This window comes from Giraffa tippelskirchi, chromosome 13, assembly GCF_054371585.1.
Source record: "Giraffa tippelskirchi isolate mGirTip1 chromosome 13, T2T-mGirTip1v1.2.pri, whole genome shotgun sequence".
In the NCBI taxonomy this organism is placed as follows: Eukaryota; Metazoa; Chordata; class Mammalia; order Artiodactyla; family Giraffidae; genus Giraffa; species Giraffa tippelskirchi.
The window spans coordinates 60,514,376-60,532,124 of NC_137287.1; the positions used below are offsets into that span (position 1 = coordinate 60,514,376).

General features: G+C 36.2%; 1 protein-coding gene and 1 pseudogene across 8 annotated transcripts in view; both read right to left on the reverse strand.

Annotated features, from left to right (window-relative positions):
• UPF2 (UPF2 regulator of nonsense mediated mRNA decay) overlaps positions 1 to 17,749 on the reverse strand; it is a 90,672-nt gene that overhangs the window by 28,589 nt on the left and 44,334 nt on the right. For all 8 annotated transcript variants that reach the window (XM_081554087.1, XM_081554086.1, XM_081554088.1 and 5 more), the window contains 6 exons: positions 16,398 to 16,511; positions 13,667 to 13,783; positions 6,633 to 6,818; positions 4,584 to 4,787; positions 3,598 to 3,873; positions 943 to 1,126 (listed from right to left, as the gene is read on the reverse strand). In XM_081554087.1, coding sequence (XP_081410213.1) covers positions 943 to 1,126; positions 3,598 to 3,873; positions 4,584 to 4,787; positions 6,633 to 6,818; positions 13,667 to 13,783; positions 16,398 to 16,511 — 1,081 coding nt within the window. The remainder of the gene's footprint in view (positions 1 to 942; positions 1,127 to 3,597; positions 3,874 to 4,583; positions 4,788 to 6,632; positions 6,819 to 13,666; positions 13,784 to 16,397; positions 16,512 to 17,749) is intronic.
• On the reverse strand, positions 8,765 to 8,870 carry LOC145533635 (small nucleolar RNA U3; annotated as a pseudogene).

Consider the following 17,749-nt stretch of genomic DNA (forward strand, 5'->3'; position numbering starts at 1 on the left):
GGAAAGTGAATAGTTACAAAATCAGTAGCATCATTAAAGCAATGCTCAGATAGATAATAGCAATCACATTCTTCAAAAAAGGGTTTGCCTTGGAGAAAGAAACCCTATTAATATGCTGGATGTAATATGAAAAAAATAGTTTCAGAGGAAAAGAATCACCAGTGCCTCTGCCATGGAAAGTGGTTTCTCAGATATGCAACGTAGTAAATTTATACAATTATTACAACTGGTCATGGTAAGGATCTCCTAATAAAATACTAAATTTATAGGCTGAAATCATGTCACTTTGAAATGACTACAACATGCTAAGAACTATCAGCAAGCAAACCACACTGGAAAGGCTCCACCTAATTCCAATTATTTCCACTGGCAAGGCTAGTCAGCTCATACAGTTCCTTACCAACTCTTCTTCCAGAACAATAGCTGAAGGACACTGAGAAAGTAAAGAGACCAATTCTCCTGCAGCATGCCTCTCACGTGTCCTCTAGTCTTTAGAAACAGAGACAACTACCCCAGTGACGAGGGTCTGAAATTCTGTAGGACAGTTTCAAACTTCTAACTGGCACTCCCTTTATATAGTGTCAAGCCTGCTCTGTCTTAGGAAATAGTGTTTGTTGAAAATATATACTATATATGAGATGCTTTAATCAAAAGTAGAATTTTAAATTAGCAACCAAAAACTATAAAATTAAGAGAGGCTAACAGGATTGTTTTTCCATCACTATCATCTGCTTCAAGTTTTACATGACTGTTTTCCTCTAATTTGGGATTATTTAATGAAGAAGTAAGCCACCCAGATCTTACCTAACACTATTATGTAACACTCAACATCAAAAAATTAAAAGTATACAAAAAGTAAAAGCTAACTGAAAACATAAAGCAAATCCTAGAAACAATCTGCCAAATACCATCTTTACTTTCTCTCTGTAATTAATTGCTTACCTAGTTTTATTAAGAATTCTCGTTCCAAGTCGTGTACCTGCCTGACGGATTCTTCCAGAGAATTACAGAGTTTGATCTTTGGTCTTAGCAGTTCTAGTGTGTCACTGATCATGTAATCTATGTCAATAGGAAATGGATGGTCTTTTGTCCAAACCTCCAAACTTTTCTTCCACCAAACATAACGCTGATAACAAATGAAAAATAAATTTAGCTATAAGAAATTAATAACAAAATATTTAAAATAATAATCTGTATTATGACTTCACCTAGTTATAACAACTAAGCTAAAAAGAGCTGTACAATACACCTACATTTTTATTAATGGTCAATAGCAATGATCATAACACATTTATTTCCCTCCATCTAGGCTGTTTCTAAGCCATTTGGTAACTTTAAATACATTTTTTACTGTATCTGTCATAATTTTTTTTAAAAGCAAGGAAAAATTATAAATAAACACCAAATACATTTTCAGGTACTGAAACCAGGTAGAAACTCCATTCCCACACCCCAAAAAGGGCTTAAGTATTTAATTTTACAAAAACAACCAAATTTAAGGCCATGGTTTTGATAAATGTTAACTTATTTTCTCTATACTACCTGCTTTGATATTTTAAAGAGTCAAAGTATCTGAAGACAGGGTTACTGAATATATAAAAATCAGAAATCAACAAGCATTTATTGAACATCTACTGTGTATATGGCACTGTTCAGATATATTCCCTCTCATATCCTAGCCTGGCCCCTTTGCTCTATTTTGTACCTGTAATTCTCAAGTTTAACTAAAAAGCACAACCCACAAATTTACTTGTATATAAACAGCTATTTCTCTGGGTGTTTAATCATCCTCTCCAATTTGTTCTAGATCTTTGCTATTCCAAGTGTGGGAACTCAGTGCTTGTTAGACATATGGAATCTTAGGACTCCCCACCCTAGGCCAGCTGAATCAGTGTGCACTGTAAAAATATCCCCAGGCGATGTGTGTGCACACTGAAGTTTAGAAGCAATGCTGCAGGGGATCTTTCTATCTGACTTCCAGTACATAACTGGACGCTGTTACAGGTAGCACTGACCACCTCTCCCAGGCCTCACCCACTTCTTACTTCCATGCTCTAAGTATATGCCTGCCACACAGTCCTGCTGTTAATCATGTGGAGAATACTTTTGTCTCTTCCTACTTCTGAGTATCTCTGAATGGCTCTTTTCTGTCAGTGATGTCAGAGTGAGTGCAAAGAAGGATACTCTTCCGAAAGGAGTCCTGCTTTTGGACACTGACAGTGACATCTGACATTCTGCAGCAAAATTTGTTTTCAGTACAGGCTGTCTCCAATTTAAGGCATTCCTTCCATGCAACAAGGAATCTGAGTCACAAATCTGCAACACCACCTCGCCATTGCTGGCTCATCAATTCAGAAAATAAGGAAGTAACAAGTTATCCTTTAATGCAAAGGTACAGTGGTAGAAGAAAGTGAAAAAACAGCTCTTCCCCAAAGAGTAGTTACCCCCACCTAACCCCAGCTACTGCTGCTGCTGCTGCTGCTAAGTTGCTTCAGTTGTGTCCAACTCTGTGCGACTGCATAGACGGCAGCCCACCAGGCTTCCCCGTCCCTTGGATTCTCCAGGCAAGAACACTGGAGTGGGTTGCCATTTCCTTCTCCAACCCCAGCTACTATGTGGATGTATTTTTGATACTTCAAGTTGTAGTTTTAAATTTATTTTCTTCATCAATGGATAAATGAAAACAATTCTAACAATAGATTATATAGAAAGGAATGATCAAACAGAACTGAATGCTACCATTGGTACTTTATTTCAGTAACATCTGAAGAACTCAGTAGGGAGCTAGCCCCCCTAACAGCACTTATAACATTGCATTTAATGGGAAATAGTGACTGGATTCCAAACAACCAACCTACAAGCTAACTTTTGGAACACAAACTGAAAAGAAGTTGTAGAAATATCTCTGTATTAGTATCTGATTTAATTTACACTGTATTTGCTCTAAATCACAAGTTAACATGAGTAACTTAAAGACGTGGAAAGCACAACCCAAGAGTTTAACAAAAAATGAATAAACATTTCTTGTAGTGTTAATGATGGGATTTTTTTTTTCTCTTTAAAAAAAATTTAGAAAGAAGAATTTTAGATATAAAACCAGAACATAGATGAGTGAGAATATCATCATCAAATGGAAAAATATTACACTTAATTCACGAATTTCTGTACTAAATACAAAATAACCCATACTATACCAAATTTATAAACTGTACCAAAATAATTTCCCAAAGTAATGATTAATCACAAAACTTAAAATGCAGTCAGAATGTTTATCATAGAACACATCACATATTTAAAATATCCAAAGCTAAGCATCCTTACAAGAATAAATCTAATCTATGAATATACCTTATACATAATATATGAATGCTACAGTATTCTTCTCTAATGGTTTCTTCCTTGATTTTTTTTTTTTTTGGCTGCACTGTGTGGCTTGCAGGATCTTAATTCCCCAACCAGAGACTGAATCTGAGTCTTCCACAGTGAAAGTGCAGAGTCCTAACCACTGAACCACCAGGGAATTTCCACTGCTTGAATGATTTTGTAACACAAGCAATGCATTATATGATGCCCAACTGCATATTTTAATTTGTATACCTGAAAATACACAAGGAAGCAATCGAGTTTTCGTTTACTGGAACCTCTGTCAAAGTACTGGCCACAGGTATCCAAAATAGTGCACACCAGTCTAATCCTGAAAAGGTGCTCAGGAGGGTCCAGTGTACTTGGAGAGCCATCAGAGTTAACACCAAATGAAGTAAAAGAATAAAGAGTTCTAAAAATAACGGCCGATTCCACCATTCTGTAATTATAAAGTTCCCCTAAGAACTTGGCACTGCTGATACGTCTCTGATTAAATTTAGGTTGATTAACCTAAAGCAGGAAGAAAAAAAAAGAAAGCAGATTTCCATTAATGAACAGAAATATGTTTGAGAAGAGCTAAAAATCATCTCTGTCACTTGACAACATCACTCACTGAACAGAGAAAAACTAAATGGGTTCTTTTCTTCTTTTCTAATAATAGGTATCCTTTTTTATCTCTGCAGGAAATGTCTATCTTCAAAATGTTTTAGTAAATAGAACATGTTAAATATTAAATTTAATACTAAACTGTTAAATGAATTAATAATTTATGAAAAAAGTTAAAACGTAATTCTCCGTATCAGCCCTTTATAACTTATTTTCTCTGTAATCAATGAATTTTAAGGAAATAAGCTTATAGAAAGAGGAAGCTGCTTATAGAAATTCTTATCAAGTAAGTATCCATTCTAATTAATAAATTTATGAGTTCCTATAACATGAACTCCAACAGTGACCCAGAAAGAATAAAAATTTACTATATTCTTCTAAAATAACCTTAACTGGATTGAGAAAAAGAGGCAAAAAATATTTTAGCATTAGCCTGAGAGGAGACTAGAAAATCTGACACAAGTAGGGTTTATTAAGAAATCACTATTTCCAAAACAGTAATAGTAAATGACACCATATGGGGAAAGGAAGGCTTTCAAATTCTTATTTTTCAATAATAGGATTTAAAAGCTGTCTGAATTGTCCACAGATTTCAATTTGGTGCAAGTCGTTACCTCCATTCCTAATCGAATATCTTCTAAAACTCCATCCACAACATGGATTCCAACATCTTCCTGGTAGAGCACTAGTCCTGCTAAGAGGTTGGCTACACAGTGAATGCTGTTGTATTTCACGTTCCAGATGTTTATCATACAACAAATCACATAGTCTTTCACTTCCTGATCCTGCCAAGGCAACTTTCTCATCTGTCTCAAAACCTAAATGAAGAGTATTTTATTTAAATTACTAATATAAGCACAAAGTAGCCCAACATATCCAATAATACAGATATTTTATTATGACTGTACAGTCACAGAACTTTTGAAATAGAAAATACTTTAGAGATTCTCTACCAGCCGCTTCATTTTAGAGATAGGAAAAATAAGATTTTTCTAATTACTGGCAAAATGTATTCACATTTTCCCTTTATCTTTCATAATATCCTCAAATTTCCTCGAGTTTCCAGGGTTTCAATCAAGCTAACAGTATACACTCATACTCAGGTCACTGAAAGAAATACCCAAGACTTAACAAAAATAATGTTTTCTTTTGTGCATCATTTGATGTAAATAATCTCAGACACTTCTTTATATAAATGAAAAATGCCCAATAAGGAAATAAACTCAAGATCAATGGGTTAAAAGATCACTTAAGTAGTAAGATGGGGACACAACATCAAGACTGACACACAGTTTCCTTGCATGTAAAGTGGGGATGACAGGCACTTAGGCCGTAAGTCTGCTCTAAGGGTTAGACAAGTTAAAGTGTGCAAAGTAATGCCTGGCACATTACAAGCACCCCATAGAAGTTAGCTATTACTTTAAAAAAACTACTGGTAATGAGATAATCAGCAGAGCTCTACTTATCATCTAGTTCTTTCCAGATTTATTCTGAAAGAAAACAGATACTGTTAGCAGCTTGTAAAGTAGTCCTTTTACCTCTACTCTATACCCACAATCCATCTTTCAAGCACTAAGTATGTTCTTGTATCAGCTTCAATGGAAATGTTAATGTCATCTCAAATGCATAAACATTCCATACTTTTCAAACTTTTAGCCAATTCTGAAGCCCCTTTCAAATCCTATTTTTTTAAACAACTACTGTCTCTGGCTCCCTGAAGGTGGTTTTGATGTTCAAAGTTGCACTATCATTCCTCATCACCTTCTACCCCAGCCATTTATGACACATGTATTATTCCTTGCCTCTTATCCATAGGTTTCCTCTGTCCAGAATTTAATTTGCTTTATTTTTTTTTCCTGAAAAGAAAAAAGTCCCATACCATGTTGTTTCAACTTGTGAGTTGACCAAGAAATGTTTATTCAACATGTCTTACTTAAAAGTGAAGGTTCCAATGAGGTAACTACAATAATTAAGCTAACAGGTCAGTGGTTCTTAATCTCTCCTGGAAATCAATCCCTGCTGAGAATCTAAAGAAAGCTATAGACCCTCTTCCAGAAAAATACAGTTAGGTCCAGAGATTTAAAATCATTAAATGTCAGAGGATCATGGGCCTCCAAAAACCTACTAAAGGTTAAGAACCCCTGTACTGAAGCAAAATATTTAAAGGTAAATTCACTACCGAGTGTTAGAGACTAAGTAATAGTTTCAAATATACACAGCATTAACAGTAAATACAGAAGAGAATTACCATTTTAATTAGGTTAAAAAGGAAAACAAAATGTATGTCCCATAAACTAAGTATCATCACATAAATTCCCTCTTGTGATGACTTATATGGAATCAATCACTCCACTGTCAAGACTTTAATAGCTCTGCTTCAATTTCTCCATTTACAAGATTTGAATACTGTAAATTACTTACATTTCTTATCTATACTTTGTGGGGCACTGAAGCAATTGATAAACTGAGTTGATTTAGGAAAACTGAAATAAATGTTCTTGACCTGAAACAATTTGGTCCAAGGCTACAGAGCAAGTGAACTGCAATCAGTACAATTATCATTAGGATGAAAAATGATTAATTTGGTTGAATGTTATTAATATACAAGCTCAGCACTACCACAAATCTCAAGTTGACTACCATTCTACTTCATTAAAATTTACCTTCTCGGTGGTAACCTTGGAGAGATCTTTGTACAAAAGCTTCCGGACATATTCCTGGAGAGGAGGACGTTTCTTTTTCACTGTTTTTTCAGCTGGAGGTGGGTTGCAGTAGTAATATGCATTCTCCACCATTGTGACATATCTTGCATCGAGATGCATCGCTTGTTTCTTTCTCATCATTTGTTCCTAAAATATATAAAGCTTAAATCAGTCAAAATATTTTCATTCTAAGGTTTCTTTGTTCCTAACTAAAGGTGCCCTTTCGGGGATAAGGTTTCAAGATAAAGGGGTAGAAAAGGGAAAAAAAATAATTACTAGGTATTTCTAAGAGTATACAAGCATAGTAACTGTTGTATCACTAGTCATGTTTTTAGAACAAATTATTTCATAACTGCTTGGTCTTAGGCTTTGTCCAATAAAATACTCAGAGAACTTTGCTACAAATTTAACTTTACTTATAACTCTGCCAAACTACATGAACTCTACATAAAACAAGGCTTATATATGAGTGACTGAAGTTACGGGCTGAGACAAAAGTTGAGAATAACTTTATTCATCGAGCTTGGGCCATCCAATGTTGTACCAGGTAAATCTGACATATCTCTACAGACAAGAAAATTAAAAGCCTTCCAATGTCTTACAACTCATCCAGTGACCTCAGCATCGGCTCAAGGAGGTTATTAAAACAGTCAATCATCATCTACTTCAGGCTTCTCAGCCTTACACTACTGACATTTTGGACTGGAAAGTTCTTTGTCTGGTGGGAGTGGGAATTGTTCTGTACACTGTGGGATGTTCTGCAGCAACCTTCACCTATACCCACCACATGCCAGTTGAGAACCACAGATGAACCAGTTGAAGATCTTCAAACAGCACTCCTAGTTCTTAAAACAGCACTATAGTAAGAATTAAAATTACTGAGTTTATTCATCCATTCATCAAACATTTTACTTGGCACTTAACTTGGCACTATGCTTGCTGGAAGTCACCAATGAACAAGAGAGACATGGTTCCTACCTTTGTGAAGCCTAAGAGTCTGCTGCAGGAAGACAGAACAAACAAGCCAACAAATAAACTAACCTTTTAAATATGAATTGTATGATTAGTGTTACAAAAGAAAATAATGAGAGTAGTAAGAGCCCACTTTAGTCAGGATAGGTTAGGGACAGCCTCTCCGGGAAAGTGACACTGAAGTTTGTGCTCTGAAGGATGACAAAGGTTGAGAGCAGCTGAGGCAGAAGCAACAGCCAGACAAAAAGGCAATGAGGAAACAGAAGGATCTGCTGCAGGAAGTAAATGCAGGCCAGCATGGTGCCAGGACGAAATGGCACGAGATCAGCTCCAAGTGCCAAGTGGGGAGAGGTTCAGTGAGACCAAACTCTGCAGAAGTTGGTAGGAACAGGAGTTTGAAGCATGTAGAGGGAAGCATGAGGAGCTTTAAGAAGGTGTCTGGACTAGGGTGGCAGGGGGTGGCAGATGGAGGCAAGATTTCCCATTTTGGAAAGACAGTGGGTCTGTAAATTCAGGAAGGGCAGGGGTTGCAGCAGGTTCACAAACTCATCACCTAATCAGTGCCTGGCCTAGCATGTATGGGAGGTTTGCAATTAACGTTTACAAATACACAAATTAATAAATTAATTTAAAAAAAAATCATTTAAATCTTTCCCATGGTCCATGTTTCTATACATGTAAAGCCATCACATACTGGGGAGAAGTTTCGCTCTTCATAAGTTCAATTATGGGTATACCAAGGTTCACAACTGTTTCACTTGTCTGTGAATCTGATAAAGTGTATGAGTTGTAGCCTAGCTTCTCTCCTGACATCTATTCTACAATCTGTGAATGCTTATTTAATGCTGGCTCCTCCAGACAGAACAATTCCCTGTTGAAAAGGGCTAGAGATAATGACAACTCCTTTTAGGTTCTGTGAACAAAACAAAAGGAATGCATCACTTATCATTTGTACATACATAACCCAGTTTTAAATCAACACGTTTCAACCTGTTATGCAGACTACTGTTCTGTTATTCAGAACCACTTCCCCTAGAACACACACCAAACTACTTTTAACATCAGCCAAGAATAATTTTAAATGCAAACCAGTTAAAAGGTTATATGTGTTCCCAAATAAATATGGATATTTTTTTATATCATCCCATAAGCATCTGGGTGCTCTACATGTTCAGAGAAATTTCTCTAGTAACAAACTATAGAAATGATCCCTGAAAATACAATCTTATCTTTATCCATCAGAGGGCCAACAGAATGAAAACCACAATCACAGAAAACTAATCAAACTGATCACACGGACCACAGCCTTGTCTAACTCAATGAAACTATAAGCCATGCCGTGTTGGCCCACCCAAGACAGACAGGTCATGGTGGAGAGTTCTGACAAAACATGGTCCACTGGAGAAGGGAATGGCAAACCACTTCACTATTCTTGCCTTGAGAACCCATGAACAGTATGCAAAGGCAGTAAGATATGACACTGAAAGATGAACTCCCCAGGCTGGTAGCTGCCCAATATGCTACTGGAGAAGAGTGGACAAATAGCTCCAGAAAGAGTAAGGAGATGGAGCTAAAATGAAAACAACACCCAGTTGTGGATGTGACTGGTGATGGAAGTAAAGTCCAATGCTGTAAAGAGCAATACTGCATAGGAACCTGGAATCTTAGGTCCATGAATGAAGGTAAGTTAAAAGTCATCAAATAGGAGATGGCAAGAGTGAACATCAACATTTTAGGAATCAGTGAACTAAAATAGACTGGAATGGGCAAATTTAATTCAGATGACCATTATATCTACTACTGTGGGCAAGAATCCCTTAGAAGAATTGGAGCAGCCCTCATAGTCAACAAAAGAGTCCAAAATGCAGTACTTGGGTGCAATCTCAAAAATGACAGAATGATCTCTGTTCGTTTCCCAGGCAAACCATTCAATATCATGGTAATCCAAGTCTATGCCCCAACCAGTAATGCTGAAGAAGCTGAAGCTGAACAGTTCAATGAAGATCTACAAGACCTTCTAGAACTACCACCCAAAAAAAGGTCATTTTCATCACAGGGGACTGGAATGCAAAAGTAGGAAGTCAAGAGTCATGCAATAACAGGTAAATTTGGCCTTGAGGAGTACAAATGAAGCAGGGCAAAGGCTAACAGTTTTGCCAAGAGAACACAATGGTCATAGCAAACACCCTCTTCCAACAACACAAGAGACGACTCTACACATGGACATCACCAGATGCTCAATACCAAAATCAGACTGATTATATTCTTTGCAGCCAAAGATGGAAAAGCGCTATACAGTCATGAAAAACAAGACTGGGAGCTGACTGTGGCTCAGATCATGAACTCCTTATTGCAAAATTCAGACTTAAATTGAAGGAAGTAGGGTAAACCACTAGTCCATTCAGGTATGACCTAAATCAAATCCCTTATGATTATACAGTGGAAGTGACAAATAGATTCAAGGGATTAGATCTATCTGATAGGCAGAGTGCCTGAAGAACTATGGATGGAGGTTCGTGACACTGTACAGGAGGTAGTGATCAAGACCATCCCCCAGAAAAAGAAATGCAAAAAGGCAAAATGGTTGTCTGAGGAGGCCTTATAAATAGCTGAGAAAAGAAGAGAAGCTAAAGGCAAAGGAGAAAAGGATACATACACCCATTTGAATGCAGAGTTCTAAAGAACAGCAAGGAAAGATAAGAAAGCCTTCCTCAGTGATCAGCGCAAAGAAATAGAGGAAAACAATACAATGGGAAAGACTAGAAATCTCTTCCAGAAAATTAGAGATAACAACAGACCATTTCATGCAAAGATGGGCGCAATAAAGGACAGAAATGGTATGGACCTAACAGAAGCAGAAGGTATTAAGAAGAGATGGCAAGAATACACAGAAGAACAACACAAAAAAGATCTTCATGACTCTGGTAATCACAATGATGTGATCACTCACCTAGAGTCAGACATCCTGGAATGTGAAGTCAAGTGGGCCTTAGGAAGCATCACTATGAACAAGGCTAGCGGAGGTGATGGAATTCCAGTTGAGCTATTTCATATCCTAAAAGATGACGCTGTGAAACTGCTGCACTCAATATGCCAGCAAATTTGGAAAACTCAGCAGTGGCCACAGGACTGGAAAAGGTCAGTTTTCATTCCAATCCCAAAGAAGGGCAATGTCAAAGAATGTTCAAACTACCGCATAATTGCACTCATCTCATATGCAAGTAATACTCAAAATTCTCCAAGCCAGGGTTCAACAGTACACGAACCATGAACTTCCAGATGTTCAAGCTGGATTTAGAAAAGGCAGAGGAACCAGAGATCAAATTGCCAACATCCACTGGATCATCAAAAAAGCAATACAATTCCAGAAAAACATCTACTTCTGCTCTATTGATGATGCCAAGGCCTCTGACTGTGTGGATCACAACAAACTGTGGAAAATTCTTCAAGAGATGGGAATACCAGACCACCTTACCTGTCTCCTGAGAAATCTGTATGCAGGTCAAGAAGCAACTGTTAGAACCAGACGTGGAACAACAGACTGGTTCCAAACTGGGAAAGGAGTATGTCAAGGCTGTATATTGTAACCCTGCTTATTTAACTTAAATGCAGAGTATATCATGTGAAATGCTGGGCTCAATGGAAGCACAAGCTGGAATCAAGACTGCTGGGAGAAATATCAATAACCTCAGACATGCAGATGACACCACCCGTATGGCAGAAAGCAGAGAGGAACTAAAGTGCCTCTTGACGAAAGTGAAAGAGGGGCATGAAAAAGCTGGCTTAAACTAAACAGTCAAAAAACAAAGATCATGGCATCCGGTCCCATCACTTCATGGCAAATAGATGGGGAAACAATGGAAACAGTGACAGACTTTATTTTCTTGGGCTCCAAAATCACTGCAGATGGTGACTGCAGCCATGAAATTAAAAGACGCTTGCTCTTTGGAAGAAAAGTCATGGCCAACCTAGACTGCATATCAAAAAGCAGAGACATTATCTTGCTGACAAAAGTCTGTCTAGTCAAAGCTATGGTTTTTCCAGTGGTCATGTATGGATGTGAGAGTTGGACTATAAAGAAAGCTGAGTGCCACAGAATTGATGCTTTTGAACTGTGGTGTTGGAGAAGACTCTTGAGAGTCCCTTGGACTGCAAGGAGATCCAACCAGTTCATCCTAAAGGAAATCAGTCCTGAATATTCACTGGAAGGACTGATGCTGAAGCTGAAACCCCAATACTTTGGCCACCCAATGCAAAGAACTGACTCATTGGAAAAGACCCTGATTCTGGGAAAGATTGAAGGCACAAGGAGAAGGGGATGATAGAGGATGAGATGGTGGATGACATCACCAACTCGGTGGACATGATCTTCTCTGCCTTTGAGGTTCAGGTTAGTCTCTAAAATAAATACTATTTTTTCAGGAAAGCTTTCTTGACATACCAAGACTAGATGAAGCACCTCTCCTATGTAGACACATATCGTATACTGACCCACAGTATTAGATCACATTCCCCCTCTGTGTATTTCAATTGTCTAATTACTCATCCGAGTTATAAGACTATAAATTCCCTGAGGCCAGGGACTATCTTTTTCACTTTTATATCCCATGGGTCTGACAAGAGTCTGCACTCAGCGAATACCAAGCAGCTATTAGGGAAGAACCTTTCTGACTCATTAAGTCTAGCTTAAAGTACTCTCTCTATAAGTGCATAACATCCTCTGCACACCTTTCCCTGTTAAAACACGTAGAACACTATACTGGAATTAGCACTAGACAGGGACCACTTTAATGGCAACTATGTTTGTTTCTTTGTACTAACCCCTGGCAATCAGCAAGAACATCATCCTTGCAGTTCAGTGCCTGACACACAGGAGGAGCCCCCAAAATGTTATATGATAAATAAGGCTCCTATCCAGAAAGCAAGACAATCAATGATAAGGCTGGCTGCTCTTGCTACAAGACACTGAGCCACGAAAGCCAGTCAAGCAAGAAGGACTTTGGTTTGCAGCAATGGGATAAGCATCCATACCATGACCAGTAAACTTTCCCCAGCAAACAGTAAACATAGACAATTCAGTATTACAAACAAAATATAGTCACTTTTAAAAGCTAATCTTTCTTGGCATCTCTATTCCATTATAATATGTAGTTTCTCATTTAGCCATATCAGCTTGAGCCAAAGAGGAGGAAGAGTTTTTCCTATGTTAAAATAAAAATTTGAACTTGGAATGATTATTATTCATTTGAATAAGCCTAAAAAGAATGCAGAAGTCAACTCCATGATTTCACATTAATATTTTTGTCTACTAGACAAAATATTAATGCTTGTCACATTAATATTTCTGTCTACGAGAAATAAATTACTATGTTTTTTCATTTTAAATATCATTGTCAGAGAAGTTGTCAAGCTTATAAGTAGATTCTAAAAAAATAACACACGTAGAGAAAAAGACACAATCAGCACTTCTACAAAAGCGACACTGATGCAATGACAGTCTATGTCCAGGGATTCCTAACCCAGTGCTCTCTTTGACACTAATTCTGATATCCCTCCCACACCACACTGTCTCCCCTGTGAAGGCTCCAAGTGAATGCATGGATATTACCAATAAGCATAACTTAATTGGTTAATAAACTTGACTGCCATTTTGGCATCCTAATTAGCTTAAGAAATATCTTCTCCTCCAAGTTAATTTTTTAAGCTTATGTTTAATTTTAAAAATTTAAGCTCCATCATATATGTGGTTATGGCACAGTAACAATGTACCAAGAACATTCAGAAAGATGGCTCTAAGTTTATCAAAAGTTATCTGGGTTTGAATTCAATCCCACTCTACAATAGTGTGAGCTCACTGATAGCCAAATGAGAAAATTTCCTATAGCTCTTCAGGAATGGCTGGAGTTCTTGTTTAGGTAAAAAGGTTTAAATGGTTGAGCAAGGTAACAGGCACTGGTCAAAATTTTTAACCCCTGGAGTAAATTAAGAACTTCAAGCTCTTGCTAGTATCCTCAAGCCCTTACCAAAAGTACACTGGTCCTCAGGTGAGATTCTGGAGATCTGAAAAGAAATCTTCCACATGTTTCCAGTAGGGTACATGCCATTTCAATATGGTGATGGGAAAAGTCTGATAGAAGCATCTGTAATAATAATAATGATAAAAACCCACAAAGACAACATTTCAATCCTATTAAAGAAAACATTACATACCTAATATGTGGAACACCTTTAAAAATGTCACTGTAAAAAAAAGAAAAGCTAAACACAACATTATAAATCAACTATACTTTCAACTAAAAAAAAAACTAGTCTACTTTAGATGTCAAGCTTTATCACAGGGTATCTTCTATGTTCAACCATAAAATTTTATCTGAAAACTTCAATATATTTAATGTTATTCCTTTTAGATAGATACATGAAAGTTAATTTATCAAAACTCATATTTATCAGGAGATGCTACATATTTAAATAAATGCCACATACAAATAGCTTAACATTTTCTAAATATTTTCTGGTTTGGGTTTACATGACATTTACCTTTAAAATTTTGACAACAAAAAGCTTGTTGTATGAAACTTACAACACAGTACAACATTTTAGTATTTATCTCCCCAATATTTTTCTGTGCATATTTTCTAAACCAAACAGATTTAGTCACATCATTTAATAATTTGGCTTTTATTCTGGCTAACATGAATATTTTCCATGTCCTTATTTTTCTTTCTATGGTATAATTTAAAGGCTACATAGTACTTATGAATTATACTAAAACCTCCCCAATTCTTATTGATGGAACTTTTTATGAACTTTTGCTACTATAAACAATAGTGTAATGCAACATTCTTGTAGATAAATTTAAGTACATTTATAATTATTTCCTTAAAACAAATTTACGGAAATGAACTTGGGTCAAACAAATGTATATTCTTCCTATATATGTCAGTAATTAATACAAAGAGACATACTAATGTTTAAGTTGTTCATGGCATGGTTCCTTTCAATGACAGCACTGAAAAAACTTTCACAACCTCTCCTAAAATGCTGTCCAAAGTTTCCCTAATGTACTCTGTAGTCTCCTGAGATGCTCCAGGTAGGTTTAGGGTACTAAACCCCTTGAATATTTATAATGATTGTTAAAAATATTTTAAACATTCTTAAGAAATCATGCAGTAAAGAAACATGTTTGTTTAACTCAGGGTTTTCCAAATGTATTTGAATCCATGAGACCCATTTTGTGTGACATAGGTAGTGATAACTCAAGGAAATCAACTTGATAAAAAATGTGTTATTGTTAGTAACGACCAATTTCAAATGTAGAAAAATTATTTCATCTGTGCTGTTATGGTGACTGCAGCCATGAAATTAAAAGATGCTTGCTCCTTGGAAGAAAAGTTATGACCAACCTAGATAGCATATTAAAAAGCAGAGACATTACTTTGCCAACAAAGGTCCGTCTAGTCAAAGCTATGGTTTTTCCAGTGGTCATGTATGGATGTGAGAGTTGGACAATAAAGAAAGCTGAGCACTGAAGAATTGATGCTTTTGAACTGTGGTGTTGGAGAAGACTCTTGAGAGTCCCTTGGACTGCAAGGAGATCCAACCAGTCCATCCTAAAGGAAATCAGTCCTGAATATTCACTGGAAGGACTGATGCTGAAGCTGAAACTCCCAATACTTTGGCCACTTGATGCAAAGAATGAACTCACTGGAAAAGACCCTGATGCTGGGAAAGACTGAGTGCAAGAGGAGAAGGGGACGGTAGAGGGTGAAATGGTTGGATGGCATCACCAACTCAATGGACATGAGTTTGAGTAGACTCCAGGAATTGGTGACGGACAGGGAAGCCTGCAGTCCATGGGGTCGCAGAGTCGGACACAACTGAGCGACTGAACTGATGCTGTTATCAGCTTTACCACACATAACTAGTTAGTTACTAATGAGTTTCTAGTTTGATTCCATAGTGGACAAAAAACTGTAATCTGAGTAATTTCCTTTTTTTTTTTAAATTGCTGAGACTTTCTGATTGATTTTGGTTCATTCATGTGCATTTACAGGGACTGTAAATTCTGATTCTGCTGGATATACTATCAATTAGATTAACGTTATTAATTGCATTGTCCAACCTGGTACATACTTACTCACTTACTTGCCTGCTTATGCTTTCAGCTACTAAAAGGTGTTTTTCAGTCTTTCACTATGACTGCAGATTTCTTTCCTTGTTGATTTTTGCTTCATGTATTTTGAAAATACATTATTGGATGCATACTGATTCAGGAAGGTAACACTAGCTTTATGAACTATGATTCTTTATTTCTAACAATGGTTTGTGGCTTAAAGCCTACTTTGTCTGACAATAATGAAGCCAAGTGCTTTATCTTATTTTTTTTAGTGCTTCCTTGGTATATTTCCCCCATCTTTTCACTTTAGGCTTCCTGGTGTTAATATTTTAAGGGCATCTTCCTTGTAGGCAGCATATAATGTTGTTTCAATCAAGTCTTATATTCTTAAGGCTTTTACTTAATGTATTTTGTCCTTCTACACTACATGTGATTACTATTATAGCTGTATTTGTATCTACCGTCTTATTATTTGTTCTCTAGTTTGCTCATCTATTTATTGTTCCTTTGTACTTTTTTGTCTTCCTATAGATTAATTAAATATTTCTTAATTGTATCATTTTCCAGCATTTATAAACTAAAGCATTAAGACTTTGGATTTACCTATTAAAAAATATTTCAAATGATTCAGCACTTACCTTTAAACAATGCAGTGTATCATTTTTTGTGAACATCTTAAACTTAGTGAGTTCTCCAATAAAACGAACAGTTTTATTCTTTGTTTCAATATTGATCTGGTCCTTTTTTCGTACCTACAAATTAACAGAGACATTGCTTAATAGTCTGAAATCTGTGATAAGAATTGTTATTTTAATAAGATTGAATTCACTCAAGATATCTTAAATAAACTTGGGTATATTTTCTTGCTATATTCAAATTATTCTACGTTAAGACAAAATTAGCTCCATGGAACACCAGGGCCAGGATGTGCTTTCCAAAACAGTTTCATGGTCAAGTAATTTGGGGAAACAATGCATTTCATCAGCCTTAAAGAGGCTCTCAAACAAAGAAACCTGTTTAACTTAATTCAAAGTTCTTCAAATTTCTTTGGCAACATAAAACATAAACCTCACTTTTGAAATGTTAACAACTACTAGTTTGGTAAATTAATATTATAAGGAATATACGTTAGGAAATGCTCCTTTAAAAATAATAAATGCCTAAAGCTCACTTAAGCAGAAAATATTAAGGCTTAGTTAGTGTTATTATAGTTATGAACTATATACTACATTTTTTATTGTAAATGCATTAGTACAATGAAATTTCCAATACAAGCACTATTTTTTTTTTATTATCAACAGTCACAGTCGTAAATCAAAGTTCAAATCCTTTGCAAATATAAGCCCTCTTCTCACACACACATTTCAAAAAATACTGAACATAACAAAATCCTATTACAACAGTACAATGTGAACAGACACATCAAGATAACTGTAAATGGATTTAACCACAGAATTATATTTTCATCAGAAAACCTAACCTGCAGTCTAGAAGACTTTTCTTTGAACAATAACAATAATATAGCAGTTCTTTGAAATAGTTTACTGTCCTTATTTTTCAGAATACTTCCTATTTGTTCCATCCAACATCACTCTGAGGAAGAAGTAAAATCTGTATAAATCTGATTTAATAGTTAAAACAACAGAAGAACACAAAGCTGTCAAATGACTTGACCAAGGATCAGTACCAAAACTCCAGTCTCCTAACTCACATTTGAGAATTTAACTGCTCAAGCATGTGCTGAGGTTCAAAATAAGTCTCTTTAAGGACCAACTTTCTGTAGCAAGCAAAGGTTGGTGTTCATAAACTTTTTAGATCTTCAGGTATAATTTTTGAACAAAAATTTGCTAGGCTTAATTTGTTAGGTTTAATTCCCAGCTCTATCACTTAACTGTTACTTAAATTTTATGCCTTAATTTTCTCATCTGTAAAATGGAACTAATCAAAGTAACCCGTATTACATAGGGTTGTAGGTATTAAGTGAACTGAT